Raw genomic sequence first — 21485 nt, forward strand, 5'->3', positions numbered from 1 at the left:
AACTACTACCAACTGTTGCTTCAATCATAATTTTGAATCTGTGAGACTACATCTGTCATCCATGTGATAAAGGAATTTTGATAGTCTCCATTGGGTTTTGACCATGAATGTCAGACATAAAAAAGATGATATTTGTATGCGACTTCAGAGACTTGCTATTTTCTAATGATGTTACCTAATTTATTATCATTGTTTGAATCAAATTCCTCCCACCCCCTCGATCCCATTTCTTAAACTGTGTATATGCAGATGTATACAGACATACCTCAACCCCTTTCCCCCACAAAAAAGTAAGATTTAACATAACATAGCATCAGCCTGTTGACATCACTAGTGTGTGCATGCATATATATACACAAGATGGCACAAATTACAGTTCTCTGCAATTAAAATAGGTTGCTTCATGTTTTTCAAGTTGGTGATATTGATATCGGCAGCCGACTTTCCTTGGCTGTGACTGAATTGATTTTGTAGCTAAGGCTGAGTGACTTGCTGCAAAGGTCGAATTGACTCGGTCAAATTGACTGTGTCGAATCAACTTGTGTCTTGTTAAATTTGGCTTGCAAATGGTTGAATTGACTGCCTCCTGCTCCAGTTTTCGAAGAGAAAAAAAACCCCTACAAAAAGGAGTCTCTTTTACATTTAAATTCTCTTTTTTTGCTCAAAATGGCATTTATATTGTATGAGATAAAAAATTTCCTAGAGTAAATTTATATTATACAGAATGTGTGTGTTCTTTGTGCGAGTATATATATATAATAGAACGAGTGTTTCTTTGTGGAAAACTAGGTAAGTAATCTGCATTGGTAGTGCTAATGGCAAAAAGGAAAATCTGTAAATGACTGGATGAGATAATGTCCACTGCATTCCAAGAAAATTTCTGAATAGTACAAAAGTGGATTTGAGTATAATTTTTTTCATTTTGAAGTTTTTATCCCTCAGTTAAAACTTTATGACATGTAAATACTTGCATTAGAAAGATGGAGATGTGTTGGTCTTCATAAGTTCTTATAAATGCATTGAGTGCAAAATAAAATTAAGGCATTCGGGGCTTGTCTTCAGCCTGGTCTATTATTGTATAGTTGTAAGCTTTGTAGGTTTGTCGATCCTAACTTGACTATGATTGAAAGGTTTGCCAAAAGGGTGTTTATGCCTTATTTCACTTGAATATTTTCAATCAACTATTTTTTTCTTACTTTAATGTTTTATGATTTTGGTACATTATTCTGGGTTATACCTTTGCATAATCTAAACCTGGGTACTGTTACTATGTTTAAATTACTACTGTTCTTTCATCATGATATGGTCTCTGTTACTGACAAGATATTAAGAAAGCAACAAACATTCAACACGCATTGAATGCATTTTTTAAAAGTGGCATCTTATGGTGATAAGTTTATGTAGGCCTTTTCAATTTAAAAAAATCATCTCCAAGAATGTCGAACTTTTAGGTAAAAAAATATTCGTCAATTTTCTTAGATTAACTTAGATAAAAATTGATAACTTTCTTAACATGACTTAGGCGCTCATATTTCAATGATCTCAGAAAACCACAAAACATCATTTAATTAACTCCTTTTAAATTCTTGCTTTTATGCATGTGATTCCAATCTTACATTGTAAACACATTTTTGGATGAAAAGCAGAGCTGCAAAATACATCAAGCTGTGCAAGAAGGAACATCTAAATAGCGGAGCTTGGTATCTTCAGGGATTAGTCTGCCTCCCTTTTTTCCCAAGGCCAGCTTTGTGAGAGCAGTGGCCATCTCTTCCTCACTTCCTTACCTTCTCCAGCTATACCTATTCCACAACCAAGTCGAAGGAAGGAAATATGTTAAATTAAATGGACATATGGACATCACTTTGGCTCATGTACATATCTCCAAGTCAGATACCATTACTCTCACCATCAGGTTAGCCCTTTCTTTTTGTGCAGTGTTAAATTTGTTTTTTTTAATTCATACTTCATGACTGAACTGGTATCTCTCCCTTCCAGTCACTTACCCACTTTCACTCAGATCTACTACAAGAAAACAACAGAAATATTTCTTGCACGGTACACAAATTTAATAGTTTAAGAAATGCTGTTTAACCCATTTTGAAGCCAGAGTCTTGGATCTATCGATATCTACTTTTAAAAAGACCCATAAACTGTAACAGATTAAAAATAAAATTAAACTATGACAAATTTGGATTCTCCAACCTGAATGTGGCTTAAAGATGCTGAATATAATTTGTGATCACATTGGAAATAAAGTACTTGAAGTAACATTTTCAAAAACGTTAGACACAGAGTGTGTCACTCAATGTTTGATACTTGAGTCATCTGTTTTATCAGGAAATGCACAACAATGGGCAAAATTTTTATCCCTTATTCTATATATTACATAGATATGTATGACTATTATTGACTAAGAAAACAACTGCACAGAATGATAAACTGAGCAAGTAGTCCTCACTGGTTTGCCATCCTGAATGAAACAGGTGAGGAAATTAAACTTTCTTATCCAACACTACCTGTGGCACACCTGAGGTACATAAATCCTGTTACCAAAATGGTTTTCCTACTGGCACTTATGGAGCTGCTTCTCATTACACCTTCTCTATTTAATACGAAAAATCTGTAAACTGTTTGTCATACCGATAATGTTTGCGATAACCATGGCAAACTGTCTTGAAAGTTTAAGTGGTGTGTAAACTATATAGTTGCCTTGGTTTATAGTTTACAGGTTCATCTGTTTGAGCACAATGTAACTTTGGGCCAATTGTGCATGATGAGTGGAACTTCCACAAATATTACAAATGGATGTAAAAGAGCCAACTACCCAACAACTGGACATCTGTGTGAATAGTTCCCCCTCAAATGCCGGAATATTCAAGAACCATATTTTTGAATGTGCCAAATAAAACAGAGACCAAACATAGCAGAGTGAATGAAGTACACAATGTAAGATCAAGCTCAGTCACGAAGAAGAAGAAGAAGCACTGTTTTTGGTCTCTGCTCCTAACATTGTCTATGCAGAGTTGTTCCCCTTGTCATCCAAGAAGCACCGACACTGGAGTAGATTCACTCCCCTCCACCTCTCTTCAAAGCTGAAAAAGCCATGCTACTAAAGCTACAGACTGCCGACACAAAAAAGCACAACTGTCATGCAAAAACCTTGACGGAACAGTCCACAAAACACTACATAAACTGCATGAAAAGTAGTTTCTCACCTGGGTTTCTCTGGCAAGTCTGCAGGATTACTACAGAAAGCTTTTACCACTGGCTCGATGGACAGTCCAAAAGACACGCAGCTTGCTTCTAAGGCCTCACGTAAAGGAGGATTCAGTTGAGGTCGTAACACATATTCAGGTTGAGTAGGCTCGAGGTTCATCGCATGATCTGGTTCATGTTCCACGTAAACAGGACCAGAACTTCCTTCCATCAGATTCTGGGTTTCTCCCCTAGAGAGCGGGGGTGCAGCAGAGGAATAAGGTTTGGCAGGAGACTGTTGAGATGAAGTTGTTTTCTCATCTTGCCCTACATCTTCAGGCCCTCTGTTCAGTATGCACTGCGGGTGTTTGGGGTCACCAACACTTCTCTCATCGTCCCAGTCTTGCTTGCTGCCGCTGCCGCTGCCAGGCTGGTTGCCGTCAATGGGTTGATACTTTTTGCTTGGACTGCTGTCAGTGCTGAATGCATCCTTGTCCTTTTGACCATCCACATCATTGCCACACCCACCACTGGAGGCCTCTGGATCTATACAGAGCAATGAAGATCTGCCTGACAGTTGCTGCCACACTTTGTCTTTCACTGATACGCGAGTAGGCATCTGACCTAGGTGCAAGCTATTTGCAGCTGCTACCTCCGCCAGGTTATCTAAATCAGAATCATTGCGGAAATGTGAGCTTGGGGAACTGTGCCAAAGTGATGACAGTTTTTCTAAATAAGCAGTTTCTTTTTTTGTGTTTGTCTGCGCAGTTTCTGGTAAAGCATTCATGATGGAAAAATCAAGAGTCTTGTCACCTGATTTGCCTGCAAGACACTGGGGGTTTTTGTGATCAACAAGCTTGCTGCTGTCTGTGCCTCCGAGTGTTGGACTGGCAAACTCAAGGGGCTGGCTCTTGCTGAGCCCATCAAAGCTAGTGAACATCTTCCCATGGCAAGGAATTTGAGAATAAAATCGCTGGCTCAGCTGGTGGGAATAGGGTAAACTGCTTTTCAAAGATGTGTAGGCTGTGTATATGGGAGGATTCAAATGATAATTGAAGGAGGAGGAGGAGCTGTAGCCCAGACTCCTGTATCTTGAGTTCAAAAGAATATTTCTGTCACACTCTTGCCATTTTGTTTTGCTGCTGCCACCACCTTCATCCTCTGACTCACTGTCAGTAATGGGCTCAAAGTTAGAGGTAATGGATGTGCTGGTATTATTCAGCATCTGACTTTCTCGCCATGGTGTACCTATACCAGAGACATAACTCTTTTCTAAGACCTGACTGCTTGCACCAGCTCTGCAGCCATCTGTATCGTCTTCTTGGCAGTGGTGGTTGACTTGCCTACTAAGCTCTTCCTTTTCAGGGTCACTTGGATTAGGATCTATTGCAGCATATGATGATTTTCCAGCAGAAGCTTGATCAGCTAAGGCTGGGAGCGACTGCAAGTTGAAAGCACAGCTTGCTGGACTCTGGTGCTTGTCACTTGATCTGTCCAATGCTTGGATGGGGTTAGCTGATAAGCTTCCTGGATTTCCTGTGTGCAGCAAGGATGATGGCAGGACCCAAACTGGTACAACAGCATTTAACTGCTTGAATGAAGGAAACCTAGCCAAGTTACTTGAGGAGCCTTGGGAAGGTGGAATGACATCTTCGTCTTCGTCATCTGTGATGTTTTCAAACTTGTCAGTCTTCACAGAAGTCCATGTGGGATGAGCAATGGTACTGGTAAGAGTCTTGCACACAGAGTACTGCCCCATAAATAAAGATCTAGAAAACACATCAGCATTCTTTGCATAGGCATCAGCCTTAGCAGAATTTTCATTCATGTCATCTAACCCCACTTTGTTGGAAGTTTCAGTTTGAAACCGTCTTTCACTTGCAGCTCCATCTTTTGGGCTCACAGGAGAACGAGAAAGGTCTACTGCTTTTGCAACATCAACACAAGAACTGACTGCTTCCTCAGAGTTCTGTTTGTTCACACTAATATATGGTGACCGACACAGCAGGGTGGTAGGTATACACTTTGGTGAAGTCATACCTGGAGACAGCTTCTCCTCTGTCCTAGGGCTTCTCTCATACTGATAAGGTAGTCTGGAACATGGCGACCTTTGCAAACTAGTTGAAAGTTCTGCAAATGTGGCCTCTATGATTTCCCCTTCCAATGAGCTCCTCCTCAGCCGTGGCCCACTGACATGTGCCCACTCCTCCCTTCCATCATATGGAAAACCACAAGCAGAAGGCTTTCCCTCTGTCTTGGAATACAGCCGGTCTTGGTAAGGTCTGCCTGGAGAAAGGCCTGAAAAGAATTTCTGGGGCGAAACTGGAGCATATGCTTTATGGGGAGAATGAGCTGGGAGGAGTTTATGAGTGGACACTAAGTTGTGAGTGCTATGTTCTTGCCAGTGTTTGCCCTGAGTAGTTGTGTTCAAGGATGCTGGCTGATGTGAAATGCTCCAGCCTGAAGTTGTGTGCCAACCGTTCTTTCCCACACTCTCATCATTTCGGTGATGGTCCGATGTGAATGGTGTACAGTTAGTTAATGGACTGGTTTTGGGGCAATGCCTGCTAGCTGTATAATCAAGTCCCAAGGCTTCACTGACCACAATATCACTTCTGTTTCGGCACACGTCTCTGCTGTGACTAGGCACTGCATCACCCTCACAAGGCTGCTTGTCTTCATCTTTTTTATGCCCATCAGTGAAACTATCACAATATCTTTTGCCGCTTAATTCTACATCTACGAACGTTCTTAAATGTTCAGCACCCTGACCAAAATCACATGCTGCTCTAGGCAGAGATGACACATCATGGTCTGCTGGAAGGATATCTTTAGCAACTTCAGGAACTACAGGTCCTGAGGAAGAATGATGACTTGAGTGCAGAGAAAACTGACTTTCAATCCCAGTTTCATTAGGAGATTCAACAACATGTGATGTCTGAATTGTTTGCAAAGGTTTACAGGATGCAGAACAGTCGACAGACATCCCATTAGTATTAGAATGAGACAAACAACTTACAACCAGTTGAGAAGACAGATGAGGACTGGGAATTTTAGGTTTGTAGGCAGGACTTGTTTCAGATGGAAGGTCATCTCTTGCAAACTTCTCGGTGTCTCTTAGAGAAGGCTTTCTTTTGACTGGGTGCTCAGAGACAAGAGGCGGCCAACAGTTTTGAAGCTGAACTCTACACTGTTTGATTTTAGCTTCCCTCGCAGTTCTGGCCATTAGCTGGGAAATGCTAATTGGCTCAGTGCCCAAGTTCTCGTCAGATCTTAAATCCACCAAAGCTGCTTTGGCAGGCTTTAAAATTCTGCGAGATCTACATTTTCCCCGTTTATGCTGCAAATCACTGGGTGATGCAGGTGTTGGTGGCGATGAATCTCCTTTGTCGGAGCTCAAGGGGGAAATGTAAGACATTTTGTGAAGGGAATCCTGGTAGTCATCAGTGTGGTCGCTGGCTCTGTCGCAGTAGTGAGGCAGACTATTTTCCTTGTGGTCAATGGCAGGCTGCTCGTTACTAAGATTGGCCAGGGTAGCCATGTGGAGCAAAGACAGGCTATTCATCAGCTTGCCGGTCCCACAGGTGGCTGCCTTCTTGTTCTTGGCTCTAGTCCTGGACTTCTTCTTACGGCGTGACTTCTTGGAGAGGAAGGCCACTCCCAGGCGCTGGTTTGGTGTCAGCTGTTTCTGCTTCTTGTTTATCTCCTTCAGCTCCAGTTTTGTCCTCATGGAGAAACTGGCTGGGTCGGTGTCGAAGGACTGGGCTCTTCTGGCTGGGCTGCCGCTGCTGAAACAAGCATTGGAATCACTGGAGTCACTGCTGTCGGCTATTTTGTCTTGCTGGCTTGTGTTTGCTTCTTTCAATCTGGCTCTGCAAGACTGTTTCTGGGGATGAAATACAACTGAGGGAGATTGTCTCTCACTGTCTTTTTTCTCCTTTTCACACTTTCTCGAGCCAGATTTGGAAAAGTCGTTGCAATGCTTATCTTTGAGAGTAGGGTGCAGACTGTTTGTGAAAGAAATGCAAGGGAAGGCTGGTAGTGATGAATCTGAATCAGGGCTGGAATGTGGCAGCGAGCTACAGTCTGCATCCTGCGAGTGTTCGGCAGAAGAGGGCTGGGATACAACAAAGGGCGAGTCTGTAGGAAGCTTACCTGGCATGGTGACTCCTGGGCCCCAATCCACTGGTGCTTTTCTTCTGCTTTCCAGCTCATGCTGACATGGCTCCAAACTCTCAGGTGCTGTTCCCTGCTTGAATATAAAGTTGTTTGCTGCGCACTGCTTTAATAAGGATGTACATTTAGATTCCTGCACTTGAAAAGAGCAATTCTCTCTGGCTGCTTTTAGTAACTTGCGCCCCAGCTTTGCCTCACTGAGCAGAATATCCTTTGAGCTTTCTCTGATAGACAAAAGGTCTTCTGAAACAAATTTCTTTTTGGATTTTTCTGCTGATTTATTCATCTTTGGTTTCTTTCCTTTTGTGCTCATCAATTTGCTTTTTGGCCTTCCACTGTTCAAAGCTTCCCTACTTAAATTTTGTTTCAGGGTCAGACTGCTCTCAGAGCATGAGTGGCATGCTGCTGAACCTGAAGGGTTCCTGTGGTCAGAAAATGGCTTCTTTATTTTCTGCAACACTGCTGGGTCTTGCACTGAGTTTTGCGTGCTTGCAGATTTAGTCAGAGCACTGAGCTCCCACTTTTCTCTGCCAGCAGCTGATGTTTCTGTGTCCTCTGTTGTGACCATTTTTTCTAAAGCTCCATAAACTGATAACACCCCCTCACACTGCCTTGAAACACTGACACCATCTTGTTGCTTCTCCACTTCACCGTTTCCCTCATCCACTTCATGTCTGAAAGAAATTTTTCCATCACAGTCAATGATCTCTTTAATCATTCCAGCAGCACCTCTGTTACCAAGACAACCATCTGAAAATGTTCCAGGGGCCTGGGGACTAAGCATGCTCACCACACTGCCTGAACCATTTAGCAGGTTTTCCTGCATGTCTTTACAACTCCCAAGGGTATGTTTTAAACTCTGATCCCTCAAACCCCCTTTTTCCCTATTAGCAGAGTGTACAGTACACCCAGTTGCCTCCCTGTTCTCCCTATGTAAACAATTATTCTTCCCATGGCTGTATACACCATCTTTGCTCTCCCCTTCTCTTGTGTATGGGATTTCCATGGGAATCTTCTGCTCTGCTGTCTCATCCGAAGTACCCACAGTTTGTCCAAAGTCCCCAATGATAGTAGAGGCATCTGACAAACACTCTGGGTCATCCTGAGTACCGGTATGGAAAAAATGTTTGTCTGCATGAGTAGATTCATTAGAGGTATCTTTGCTGAAGTAAGTGGGAGAGTCTGGTGATCGGTAGCAAACATCTTTCATTTTACTTCCCTCCCTGGATGCCAGCCACTTGCTGACCACAACTCTTTCATTCAGCCCAACCTTAACTTTATGTACTTTTACCAACATGACTCTGTGACCTTTGAACTTCCCAACTATGATATAATGAATTCCTTCAATAAGCTTGTCATCCTTGTGGTCACTCCTCTGCTGGTGACGTTTCCTGGACCGTCCTCTGCGATGTTCTCTTTGTTCCTTCTCTTCTAAAAAGTGAGAGAAAGCATTGCGGCTGTAATTGACAGACATGCGCTTAGCCCGTTTCTCTGCTTTCCTCCGTTTCTTCCTTTTTGTTCCCCTCAATCTAGAGCTACTAGATGGAATGTATTCATCAGAAGAGTCATCTGTTTCATCGCCCTCACTCTCATCAGTGGAGAACATTTCTAACGTCACTTTTCTCTGTCCATGATTGACTATCTGTAAGTTGTATGAGAGCTCTTTCGGTGCGACATCAGACATGCAATTGTATGTTTTCACAACACTCTGTGATATTTTTGTCCTGTTTTTTCTGCTTCGGCTTGCTCTGGCACCTTCTTCATCATCATCATCATCTGGACTCCACTGCACTGCCCTCAGAGTTACGCAACTTGACTGGTGGATGTGAGTTTACAAAAGAACCATGGAAATTTCTGGGTTGCTCTGCTCGATGTTGAGAGGGTGGGATGGTAGGAGAAAGACTTTGCAGTTGCTGTGAACTGTTCTCAAGTTCTTGATAACTGGTCAACATGGGAGAAGGAACTGGAACTGCACCTATGGAAATGACTGGCCTGACAGGACAAATAGACTGGCTTTTAAGGAAGGATGTTGCAGGCTCCCTAGCTAAGTCACTGGCTGCTGTGTTGGTGTCCTGACAGGCCCCCTTCTGTAAAAAAGGCTGAAGCTGATTACTGTGGTCTAAAAAAAGCTTGCTGCTGTTTCCATTTGCCGAGGAATCCTGAGTTTGAGATTCATGTTGCCAACTTTCGCTGCTGTTTGCTGGCACCGGGCACTGGGGACTGCCATTAGGGGGTTGGCCAGCTGAAGATGAATATTTCTCATGCTGGCTGCTGTCTGGAGAGAAGTTGTTCTGACTGCCAGCTTGGCTGTAAGCTGGAAATCCCTTCTGCTGTACCATGAAGTTTCCTGGCTGGCCTCCTGCATTGTGGCCATGTGCTCCAATGCTATGAAGTGTATTCTGAGTGCTTTGGTATGTAGCTGTGTGGCTGCTCCCTGATGCAGGATAATGTACACTGCGATTGAGGGGAAGACAAGTAGTGTGCTGGTCACCTTGGCCAGCTGGAAAAAACTGACAGTGTTGAGTGCCAGGAGGAGAGAACTGGTTATGCTGTCCTTCAAGGTAACCACTGCCCATGAAACTGCTATAATGTGTAGGGCTCCCAAACGTGGTCTGACTGCCCGTCTGGCTGTCATGTAGGCTATAGGTGCTACAACCATCATGGTAAGATTTCTGACTGCCCATTTGACTAGCATAGGAGTCCTCAGTGAACTCTTCAGGCGAAGGGTGAGAATAGTGAACAGGGGTGTAGGTGCCATAACTGTGAGTGTAATGTACACGCGTTGAAGACACACCTGTCTGCTGAACAGGTACCGATGTTACTGTTGGTGATTCACAAAAGGAGGCTGCCAAAGGTCGTGATGAGGATGATGACAACATGGTTGAATTAAATGAGGCCAGTGATACTGAAGGGGAGACTGGTGCTGACCAACTGGAAGATAGGCAGGTATTTGGACTGCTAACTAGACCAGAGTTGGCGTCTGGTCTTATGCGATTCTGCATATGCTCCCTTTCGCTCTTTACCCCAGGGTATTGAGGTTGCCACCCTAGGTAGCAGCCGCTCTGCCATGTACCTCCATTACCAAGCTGACCTGACCCTTCACTCCATGGCTTTGGAACACCCTGAGGAGATTCCATCCTCCAGCTACCTCCTGAATGGCTATGATTGGAGTCCGAATTCCACTGGTCTGAATACTGCCCAGGTCCAGGAACCCCTGGGTTTGGTAGGAACTTGCTCTGTTGGTCGTCGGCTCCAATTTCACTCTTCACTGAAGACGGCTGTTTCCAGCCAGATGTGAAGAGAGGTGATTGAGAAGGCATGCTGAGAACAAGTTCGTTTGTTTTTGTAGCAGGAGAGACACTGTGCACAGAAACGTCAGACTGCTTCTTTGTGCCTTTCTGTCCTGAGCTATAAGAAAACAAGTGGCTGGACTTTGAATGCAAATGTATTTGTTCAGGCCTCATCTCATACACACCTTCTCCGCCTAACTGTGGCCCAGGAGGAACTGTTGACTCTAGGGCTGACACGACGGTCTGGCATTTTGCATCAGAAAACTTCTTTAGCCTCTTACACCTTGGGCCTAACAGACGCTTGGACTTTGAGCCCAACTGCCTAGATGTTCCTGGGAGGCGTGATGACTGCATAATGACAACAGAACCTGACTTATTCTCTGGTAACATGCTGCTGGTACTTCTAGACTGGATTCTTGACATCAGAACCTCTCCTGTCTGGGGATCTACAAGAGAATTGTGGGGAGAGTGAGGACGCTCTGTGGCAGAGCGACTGGCTCCACGAACTCTGAGTGCATTGCTAATGTTGGCAATTTCTCTAGCCGACAAACGGGTAAGTCTTACAAGTTCACGACCAATTTTGAGGAGACTGTACCGCCTTGCATCTTTGGGATGCATATGAACAAGTTTTACATCTGGTTCTCTGTGAGGGTAAATGCTCTGAAGTTTGAGCCTTTTGAAAACTGGTGTTGGGACATGGAAGGTGTATGTGTAAAGAGATGAGGAGGAGGGCGAGGTCAAAGCAGTAAAGCCCTCACCAGAACCATGCATCAACATGCGCTGGTGACTAAACCCGAGCTTCTTCATTCGAACCTGCTTTCCCAGCCGATCATTTTCTATTTTCCTGGCTCCCACTACTGGGGCTGATGCAATGGTTTCTCTGCTGGAGCAGTTTGAAGGTGACACCAGCTCCATATCAGCTTGTTCCAGCAAAGCATCATCAATGATGGAACCTGTGTATCTCCAGAGTGTCACCGAAGGCGACATGTTCTCACCAGCAGCTACAAGAGGAAGAGCTTCTTCCATTAACATTCTGGATTCTATATTTGGGACAGGGGAAGGCCTTGGTGATACCTTCACCTGACCAGAAGAGAGGTCCATGTATGTCTTCACTTCTTCATCTTTAGATTGTATGCTGGGAGAAGAAGCAGAGGTTGGTGTAGGTGTAGATGTTGGTGTGGATGTAGGAGTAGGCACCAAAGTAGGTGTAGGTGAAGAGGTACCTCCAAGTGGATCAACATTTTCCACAAGGTTAAAAAGACTCGACAAAGCTGGGGCTGACACATCAGAATGTCCCAGTACAGACATTCCACAACTATCACCGTTACTGCTGAGTCTCTTGTCTGGAAGCTTGAACTGACCAATGTTCATGATACCAGGTTCCATGCCTCGCCTGATGAATGCCACTGGGTTAGAGTCCACAGACACAGTTCGCCTCACCATGTTAGAGCTGGCTACAGATAAAGGGGGGCTTCGTAGATCCAGACAGGTGGAGGTTGTTGGTGCTTCTAGCAATGCCTGCAAAGTAGAGGTCTGATGTGGAAGCCTGCTGCTTGTAGACTCTGTATCTCTACTATCTGTGTCACTGGAGGACAAAAGCCAGGGTGTTTCATGATGAGTGGAGGTGAGTGGTGAAGCTGTATAGTGAGAGCTGACTGGGTCTTGACTGGGATTTTGCAGTACTGGCTGTGGGATGCTGCCCTCAGAATGTCGCCTTATACCAGTCATTCCCTGGGGAGAAGCTGAGGCAGTTTGGTGAGGTTGCTGAAAGGGTTCTTGGTGGGGCTGCACATACGGCCCTTGCTGGAAAGGGCTTTGCTGCTGAAAAGACTGTATGCTGCCACAACCACCTGGGTAGTAAGTGGGAGACCCTGGTGGTGGACTGAATCCGGTTGAGATAAACGGGAAGTGTGGCTCATCCTGTGCCTGCCTACCAGGCACTGTTCCTGCTGAGCCAGCTGCCGAGTTGAAGTTTTGTGTGTGACCATAGTACCCAAATCCAGAAGTGGATGGCTGACCCTGACTGGGTACAAGTCTGCTCTGACCATAAATGGCAGGGTAGCATCCTTGAGGTGGGGAATGCGGCCAACTGCTACTTTGTCCTGTAGAGGACGTTCTGGAGAAGGTAGTCATGCCATACGTCTGTCCCGTGTTGCTGTCTCCCATCCATTGCTGCTGTCTGGAATTGTAGCCAAAAGAGAAGCTGCCTGTTTGTGCTTGTTGTTGCTGTCCTGGTGGCACCATGGTGTTGTACTGGTGTGGTGCAGGTGAAGAGATTTGGGGGTCAGCTGCCGAAGTTGGTGCTCCTTGACCCCCTGGCACCACAGGACCCCTGACACCAAGGCGTTTCTTGGAAGATTTACTGGAGGCAGCTAAAACCAACCAGAGAGTAACAAATAATTTTCCTTGTATTCTCAGAGAATCGTTTGAGCAACTACAGTAAAAATACGGTTTTGAGAGTTTTATTTCTTACAAGAAACTAATTCCCTAAATCTAAATGAATAAACCCAACTCAGTTTTAAACAAAAAAGCCCCCAAAATTGAATATTCTCATCTGTGCCCAGAACAGCATGAATTTTGTGACATGTTGCCTCATAGCTATGCTTAAACAACATACATTCCTAGCTCTCAATAATTTTAACAACCTGAATATATCTCTCTTCTAACATGGCATTGTAGATTGGACACTTCATCAGTGTTAAATGGTTGGTATCTTCCAAACTGGAAGGGGATGTTTCACCTACATCAATGCTCCTAAATAATTTAAGATTTGTATATTACAAACTAGACAAACTACTTGATGTACCTGGCTTTTCATCTGATGCCCCGTCAAGCTGTGGGATGTCTTCATCTTCATCCACCTCATCAGATTCTTCTATGTCAATGTCTCTGCCATCTTGATTCTCCTTGATACTTTCATTTGGCGAACCACTCCATGAAACATCCATGCCTTCCAAATTGAACCTAAAGGATTTAAAATGCTATTACCCTTATATTTTTCAAGTCTTTGGCACTTTATGTCCCATATTTGGCCCACACATTTCAAAGGGAAACGGTTGCCCTTATACACCAGACAGGTTCTGGCACATCCTAAACACTTTAAATTCAAAAAAAAAGAAGTGGTGTGCTATTTATATAACTCTAAAGCACTATATATATATAAAAAAAACAACGATGTCTTAAATTCAATACTGTTGAAAGGACAAATCACAGATAATAAAACAAAGCTCTGTTAATATTTAACCGGCCGAAATCTTTGAATCTCTTTGTTTTTGTCTCTCTCATCGCATGACTCACCCCAGTATTTAATGCACAACTGCAAATTACATCACCTGAGGCAAGTGTAGCATTATCAATCCTCCATGCCTACCTCTCTTCGTCAGGCACATCCAGAGCTCCAGGTAAGATCTGTGACATCTCTAGCGTGTCCTCCTCATCCTTCTCCAAAGATTCTGGCTCTGGAGGCAAAACCATGCTGTGTCCTACAATGCAGTCTTGGTCTTCTAAGGCAGCCAACATTACACTCTGCTGCGATGATACTGGAGAACTTTCCTCTGCCAGAGATGCAAGCATTTTTGCTAGTGTATGGTCTCCAGCTTCCTCTGTGCCACCTCCTTCAACAAGAAAAAGACAGTTTTACTATTAGCAGTGGTAGATTATTAAAAAACCAAACTACTTTCAAATTCTGTGGTATAGTAACACCCATATTTTGTCATGTCAAAGACCCATTTATTTCTTTGCTAGGGAGAGGTGGCCAAGAAGTGATGCTCATGCTAACAACTGATAGACATTGCAAATCTGCAATAATCTATTATTATTATAATTATAGACATACCCAATGTTTATATCTGCCTTATGAATTTAATCAAGAGGAAGGTGTTGCAACAACTTTCTTTTGATTAAAAAGTGTGGAGGAAAGAGGATTCTGTTACAACTAAGGTGTATTCCAATGAAGTTTTCATAAAGAACTGGCTTTTATTTATTTGATCGTTTGGGAGGCAAGGGACCCAAAAATTAAACTCTAGGTTCAGTCTTGTATGACTGGAAAAACAAAATTAATGTAACAAGACATCGTAACATATGCCCTTACACTCTTGTCATCAATGAAGTCATGAAGTGAACAATTGGTATGTCTATAAATATGATAATAATCATACTTAAAACACAGCTGTAATTTATCAACTACCACTTCTTAAATAATGCTATACAATGCTTTATTCAGGGATTATGTAGGCTTTATAGTTATAGTCAGTATACGTTTGCCAATCATTTGTATACACCCAAAATACATTCAAATATTTCATCAGGAAGCAACTCTGGGTATTCTAGTTTCCTCCCCTCTCCCTCGTACTTTGACATTACCGCAAGGTGGAAGCACTTTCCCACGAAATCAACCAACCAACAAATGCTTAAAGAAAGTGTAAAATTGAAATTTTTTTCCACTTCATTTTGATCCCTTGCTTCTCAAAGGAGCAAAATAGATAAAAATGACAAAAACTAAGCTTTAGGAAGACTTTGCTGGAATACAAAAAAGCTTCTTAGGAATCCTATTCCTTTCACATCTTATGCTGAACTTCCACTTGCAATGTCTATGCACCTGCCAGCCTAAACATCCCTTCTTGAACCTATCCACCTCTACATGCATGGCTATACACCTTTTAGAGTACTATATGTAGCATAGTATGTAGACCAACATAACCTATAAGCACTCCAGTACACCATTCCCACGTTTCTCTTCTGTCGCTTGATCTTTTATTGGTGTGAAAAATTAAATTTAAATTTGTTCACAAAGCTGGCTTTGTTGTTGTTGCTTTTGAAAGGGAAAGTGCTTCCACCTCATGATGATTTCAAACTGGGGGGATGGGGATCTTGAGGAGTGGTGAGGGTGAAGAGGTGGAGGAAAGGGCAGTTTTGCCAAAGGTTTTATCTATGTTCGTTTGTGCTCTTTTCTTGTTGGTGTTTAGGAGGTTGGTCAAGCCTGTTCTGGTAGGGAACTGTATTTGTGTCTTCTTTTCTTCAAATAAGAGAAAGTTATTGTCTTCCAGGGGAGGACTTTCTTTGCATACATCTAATCTACATCTACACACATACACTACATTTTCCATAGGCACTAAAACAGATCCTGTCACTCCATTCCAGTTTCTGTCCTGCATTCTTCATTCACACCACAGTTCAATTCTTGTTTATCTGTTAATCATCATTGAATATATCCATTGTACATCAGTGGAATCAAGCAGCAGTCAAGCTTGATGACAACATCTGTCACACATGACTGGACTTAGTACGTTCGAGTTGTATGGTTGGCCTGTGCTTTTGAAGAGCTCTCAATTTCTTGCACATTGCACCAAGACAATACACAGATAACTGACAGCAGATAAGAAGGTTCTCCTGTTCAAATCTCTAACTGCAGAACACTGTTATAAATCCATTGGACCATCACCCTTATCTTTATCTATCCTTTAGTTCATTAGTCCGACAATAAATGTTTTAACTGCAGCTTGACTAGAGTCTTGGTTGGTTGGATAATACAGGATGGTTTATTACACTACTTGCATTGCCTTTTCCTACCTGTGCTAAAATTTACTGGTATATTTATGTATTAAAATGAGGTACAAATTTTCGTGCCAGTTAGAAAGATGACTAAATAATAATCACAAACTGATGCTGCTATAGTCATGTTGCTATTTACAGATAAATGGGAAAAATGCAGACTTCCTCATCGGATGCAAACTGAAGGAAATGTTTGCTAAAATAATAATAAAAAAAAGACACAGCCAAGATTGTTAAGAAAAGAAATGAGCTTGCTAGTGCACCTGAAGCAGAAGATGCAGAAATCTGTGAAGAGGGCCTGGAGAAGCTCTGACTGAAAGACAGTACACGCTGGATTGACTCCATACTAATAACAGGTGATTCATCCTCTTCCTCTTCTACCACCACTGTTGTGTCTTGGGATGACAAGCGCTGTGAAACTACAAACACAAGATTACTACAAAACAACATAACCATAGAGAAGTTTTAAGTTAAATTATTTATCATAATTGTATAATTGCATAAGTACCTAAACTTCTAGAAACTGTGGGAGATGCGCCAGTGATCACTTTGAAATTCAAAACAAACACAAATTTAAATAGAAATAAAAATTGATTTCTAGAAAAACTTCTGCTCCAGAAACAAAAATACTCATTCCCCAACCCTCATCTGCCCAACTGCATGACCACAATATAGCTGCCACTGTTTTAAATATAAAACAAGACCAGAAATTCCACTAAGTCCACATCATTCTCCTGCATGCTCCATCAGCATCTTGTTTTGCTCTCTATGCAGATGTACAGAGGAGAAAGAGAGCGAGAGAAAGCATGCCTCCAAACAATTACAACGTTATGGTTGTTATTATTAAAAATATGCCAGTGCAGGTTAGCCTATTACAGTTCCTCACCTTCTGTCAGTTCAGTGTGATTTTCAATCTGAGAAGCTGGTAAGCTAGAAACTGCTGTCTGTACCACTGTAACATCCTCCATGGACACATCTGATTCCTCTGACTGGCTGCGTCTGAATATGCACTCCACATATGAGTAATATGAAATCAGTCTTTCTAAACTGGTAATGACTACAACATCAGATAACAATAATCTCGGTAGAATATATACCTCTCTCCCACTTATCTCACTGGATGTAGAAGTATAGCCAGGTGGGAGCTTGCAGTGTTTTGCTCCATTAATTTTAAAAGCTGAATAAAAGTCTAGCCCTAGTAGCGTAAAGTTAATATTGGAGATTATTAGTCACATTATCTGTGGTTGAACATTTATAATTTTTCCTCATAAAAAGCACACAGAAATTGACCTACAATTGAAAATTATGCCCAGTATAATGCCCCTGTTTCACCTTCTAAATCACAGCCAATATGACTGTGTTAATTAGGTTTTCCATGGCACTAGCAAAATCTCATAAAGTAAGAATAATTTTAGTTTGCAAACATTTACAGCCCGCATGTAGGGAATTAGAATTTTGTAACTAGATCTATTTATCTGAGAATGATTACCCCATTTTGTTCCTAAAGACACATGCAATATTAAGCACCCAGAAAAAAGCATCAGTATTTTGCCAAGTTACACTTGTTTGCAGACTTTATGGGGTTGGACGTGCCCCCTGAGCCCCCCGCACACCAAAAAAAAAAAAAAAAAACAAAAAAAAAAAAACCCAACAAACAAACCAATAATAACACACCTAAGTGACTGATGGTGCTGTATGATCTCTGCAAGCTGGTCAAGCAGCTTCTTCTCACTCTCAGCTGCCTCTACTGCTTCATGCTCTGAAACAAGATCAACAGTGGCATGCATAGCTCTCAACAATCTCCTTCACCTCTGTGTCTACTAAAGCTGTGGAGGATTTTGGCAGAAGGTAACATGAAAAAAGGTGAACAAATTTTCATCTGAGGTTTAATGTTTTGTTATGATAGCCTTAAGCCCATGGCTAGCCACAATAAGTGGGGAGGGGATAGGGGTAGGGGCAAAAATAAAATTTGTTAAGTTCCACATTAAATAAGACAAATAGAAAATGTATTATCCAACCCAGAATGGAAAAGAAGCCCGTTTACCCTGCGAATCTTCAGGTGTTATCTGTGAAACCTGGCCTGCATTTCTTTTCCGCTGTCGCTCATCTTCCCAAAGAGCTGCAAGTCCTGGGTTTCCTCCGATGCTACCTACATCACCAATAAAGAAAAGTGCAGGGATCAGCATCAGCTGAGAGGACAACACTGTGTTTACCCAACAATTGGTCCTTCTACTCCTAATAATCTAACAAAAAGAAACAAATTCACATGACAAAGGATATCTCATCTTTATCTACCAACAAAATTATGCACTCACCTTCTACATCCTTCCTGTTCAGGATGTCAGCAGCAACAGCATCCACCTCCAGCTCACATGTGCTGTGTCTCTCCACACTGGCTGGCAGAAGCAGGTCACTGCACAGTTAAAGATCTATGATGAGTATTAATATTGGAATAATACAATGCATTTTGACATGCGAGAAACAGTTTCTTAAAAAAAAAAAAAAAAAAAAAAAAAAGGGTGGGACCCCTAAATAAGGACACAACATTCCTAACAAAATCAAAAAAGGTATTTGGGATTCAATTCAAAATTTTCTGTTTTATTCCAACAATTGCAGTAAGTTTTTCCTTCAGACAGTCAACAGAAATATTATGCTTAAGGAGCACACAGAAAGTTCAGCATTTTCTGCATGTTACCTTGGCAAAGCTGCCACATCCCAAAGTCTCATACTGGGAGTGTTGAAAGGAATGGACTCAACAGAATCCGGAGAATCAAGACTGCCTTCTGATTTCCTATTGCTTGTTGATGAAGTAGGTGGTGTGGAAATGATGTTACCTGCAAAATGCCAAAATTTGTGAACTCCATGCTATCAAGACAAAGTCTGCTTTGAGTAAGGCAAATGAGTTCAACATAAAAATTCCAGCTTTTTACACCTGCCATCTATGAACAAAACAGATCCTCAAATATGTTTTGTATGTTTGTCTTGCATGCCCCAGAATCTGACATCAGGTTGGCAAACTTGAAACATTTATGGCACCCCTTAACATAAATAATATTTTCCTGAATGCTGAGGAATTTAGAGATAAATCTCACACCATTTCACAAGGAATTAGCTATTCAATGTTAATAGGAATCACAACAGTTCCTAAAAATCCTTGTGTCACAGATACTATTTAAAAGTTTTGTTTTACTGTTGTTTAAGGAAAACTGACAACCTACCTTCTTCGTCCTTTCTATTTGCTCTGAATTTCACAGCACCAATGTTGATAAGGTTCATACCATACAGATTGTAGTCCATAAAGAGCTGCAGAATCAAAATGTGCTAGAAATACCTTTTGTTTTATAGGACCAGAAAAACATGTACTTGATAAACACATCAAGTTAAGGCTCTCAACATCTATCCCCCACACCTGCATATGTGTATGTGCACACACTTCCTAACATCTGCTTATTCATTGACTCATGAAATGTCTGTCACTTATTCGAACTAATTAAACTGAGGCAAAAAATAAAAAAGCCTTACCTGGAGAGGAAAAGGAATATGTGCTTCATGGGGCTGAAAAGATTTATTCATAACGGCTCCTCCAATCAATAGGTCTGCAGCTCTGTTATATGAATATTAGCATACATCATTATCATAATAATAATAATAATGGATTTTTATTGCACATTTTCCCACTTAGAATTAGCCTCAATGTAACGTACAGAAACTTAAAATATAAACATATAATTACAGACTCAAAAAAATAAATATTGCACATACAGACTGAAACATATCAACAAAGAAATATACTGAGACACATCCACACAGAATCTAAATAGCAAGATCTTGAACTCAAGGTGGAGAAAACATAGTTTCAACACTTCATGTAAAGTTTTGTTTTGAATCAACTTCTAGGGGCAACATTTTGTATAATGCTGATGCCATATTTTGCATTTGGCAACACTTATTTTACAATAAAGCATGACATAATTGAGAAGAGTGGGAGAGCTCACTTGCGGATGAAGTTTGGGTTGTACAGGTAAATCTTGAGAAATTGTTTTTCTTCTGCATGGTAGCCATACATGGGACTGCAATAAATACATATAGAAATACACATTTAGGGCTCAGCAAAATAAACGAAGATTAAATTTTTTTGTTAACAACAGAAAGGAAAGGTAATATTTTTTGGTAACAATAGGCAATCAAATAAACACCAAATAATAATAATAACTCTTCTTGTTCCTAATCACCCCCCCCCCCTCTGGAGCCATCTTGCTGGACTGCTATCTCCTTTACTTCTTCAGTGCCAAGACTGTACTCTGTTCTCAACTGTGTTGCCCTCAAACTTCAAATTTGGTATTCCCACCAATTTGTCTTTTCACTGGCCTACACTTGAAATTCGAGACATTGCTTATACCGATCTTTGCTTTGTGAAGATCAATTTCAAAGGAAAGTGTGGTGCTGGGAAGGGAATGAATGTAAATAATGATAACACTGAACCTTAGTGTTTTGAGACTAGCATCCATTATTATTATGTTCATGTTTTTTTCTTTTTAGTAAAGCGCTTTGAGCCTGCCTTTAATGGTGGGAAAAATGCTATACAAATTAGCCTTATTATTATTAAATATCCAGTCATAGATTATATATAGAATATCCAGAAGAAATCAAAAGACAAATTATTTTTACTACTTATTATCTGAAAACAAATCAAAATGTACTGGACCAGTAAATCTGGTTGAAAACGGCCACTGGTGCTGAGGTCTAGATGTCTAAACACGTTTCAAATGTACAAGTGTAATAATAATTAATGAAGTTATAAAGTGCACTTTCCCTTGTGGAGGTGAGCTGAATGCACTATGAAAGACTACGAATGAATCAACAGGTAACTACATGACAAAGAACCACAAGCAGCAGCAAACAGACAACACTGTGGCAAACATTATCAAAATATATTCTTTTCCTTTTGATCTAATAAAGAGCCAATGATCCCACCACCAATATTTCACAAAACTGAAATTTTTTGGAACTGATAGTAAAAGGAGATGTGGCAGCCAAATTTACTGAAATGTCTTTCTAAAAATAAGCAATGTCACATTTTTAGGTATTCATAAAGAATTATTAAGCTCAAATTCAGAAATGGGTAGGAACATTTTCTGCATACCTTCACTCTAAAAGACCCCTCTCTTCCCCTTCTAATCTCTTTCCTCTTTCTCTCTCAATCACTCACCTGCCCACCTTACACACATGCACGCGCGCGCACACACACACACAAATGCCCACAAAAATTCAGGA

The 21485-nt window shown here is 41.5% G+C and overlaps 2 protein-coding genes across 2 annotated transcripts in view; both read right to left on the reverse strand.

Annotated features, from left to right (window-relative positions):
* The window catches only part of LOC112565838, a 341939-nt gene that overhangs the window by 200853 nt on the left and 119601 nt on the right, over window positions 1-21485 (reverse strand). The gene's annotated exons all lie outside the window — the stretch shown is intronic.
* LOC112565839 overlaps window positions 1-21485 on the reverse strand; it is a 54833-nt gene that overhangs the window by 22438 nt on the left and 10910 nt on the right. Inside the window, 13 exon segments of the mRNA XM_025241669.1 lie at window positions 3216-9149; window positions 9151-13033; window positions 13468-13625; window positions 14032-14275; window positions 16475-16630; window positions 17098-17210; window positions 17886-17970; window positions 18256-18360; window positions 18527-18624; window positions 18907-19045; window positions 19430-19514; window positions 19734-19815; window positions 20207-20281. Coding sequence (XP_025097454.1) covers window positions 3216-9149; window positions 9151-13033; window positions 13468-13625; window positions 14032-14275; window positions 16475-16630; window positions 17098-17210; window positions 17886-17970; window positions 18256-18360; window positions 18527-18624; window positions 18907-19045; window positions 19430-19514; window positions 19734-19815; window positions 20207-20281 — 11157 coding nt within the window.

Source organism: Pomacea canaliculata, linkage group LG6 (genome assembly GCF_003073045.1).
Source record: "Pomacea canaliculata isolate SZHN2017 linkage group LG6, ASM307304v1, whole genome shotgun sequence".
Classification (NCBI taxonomy): Eukaryota; Metazoa; Mollusca; class Gastropoda; order Architaenioglossa; family Ampullariidae; genus Pomacea; species Pomacea canaliculata.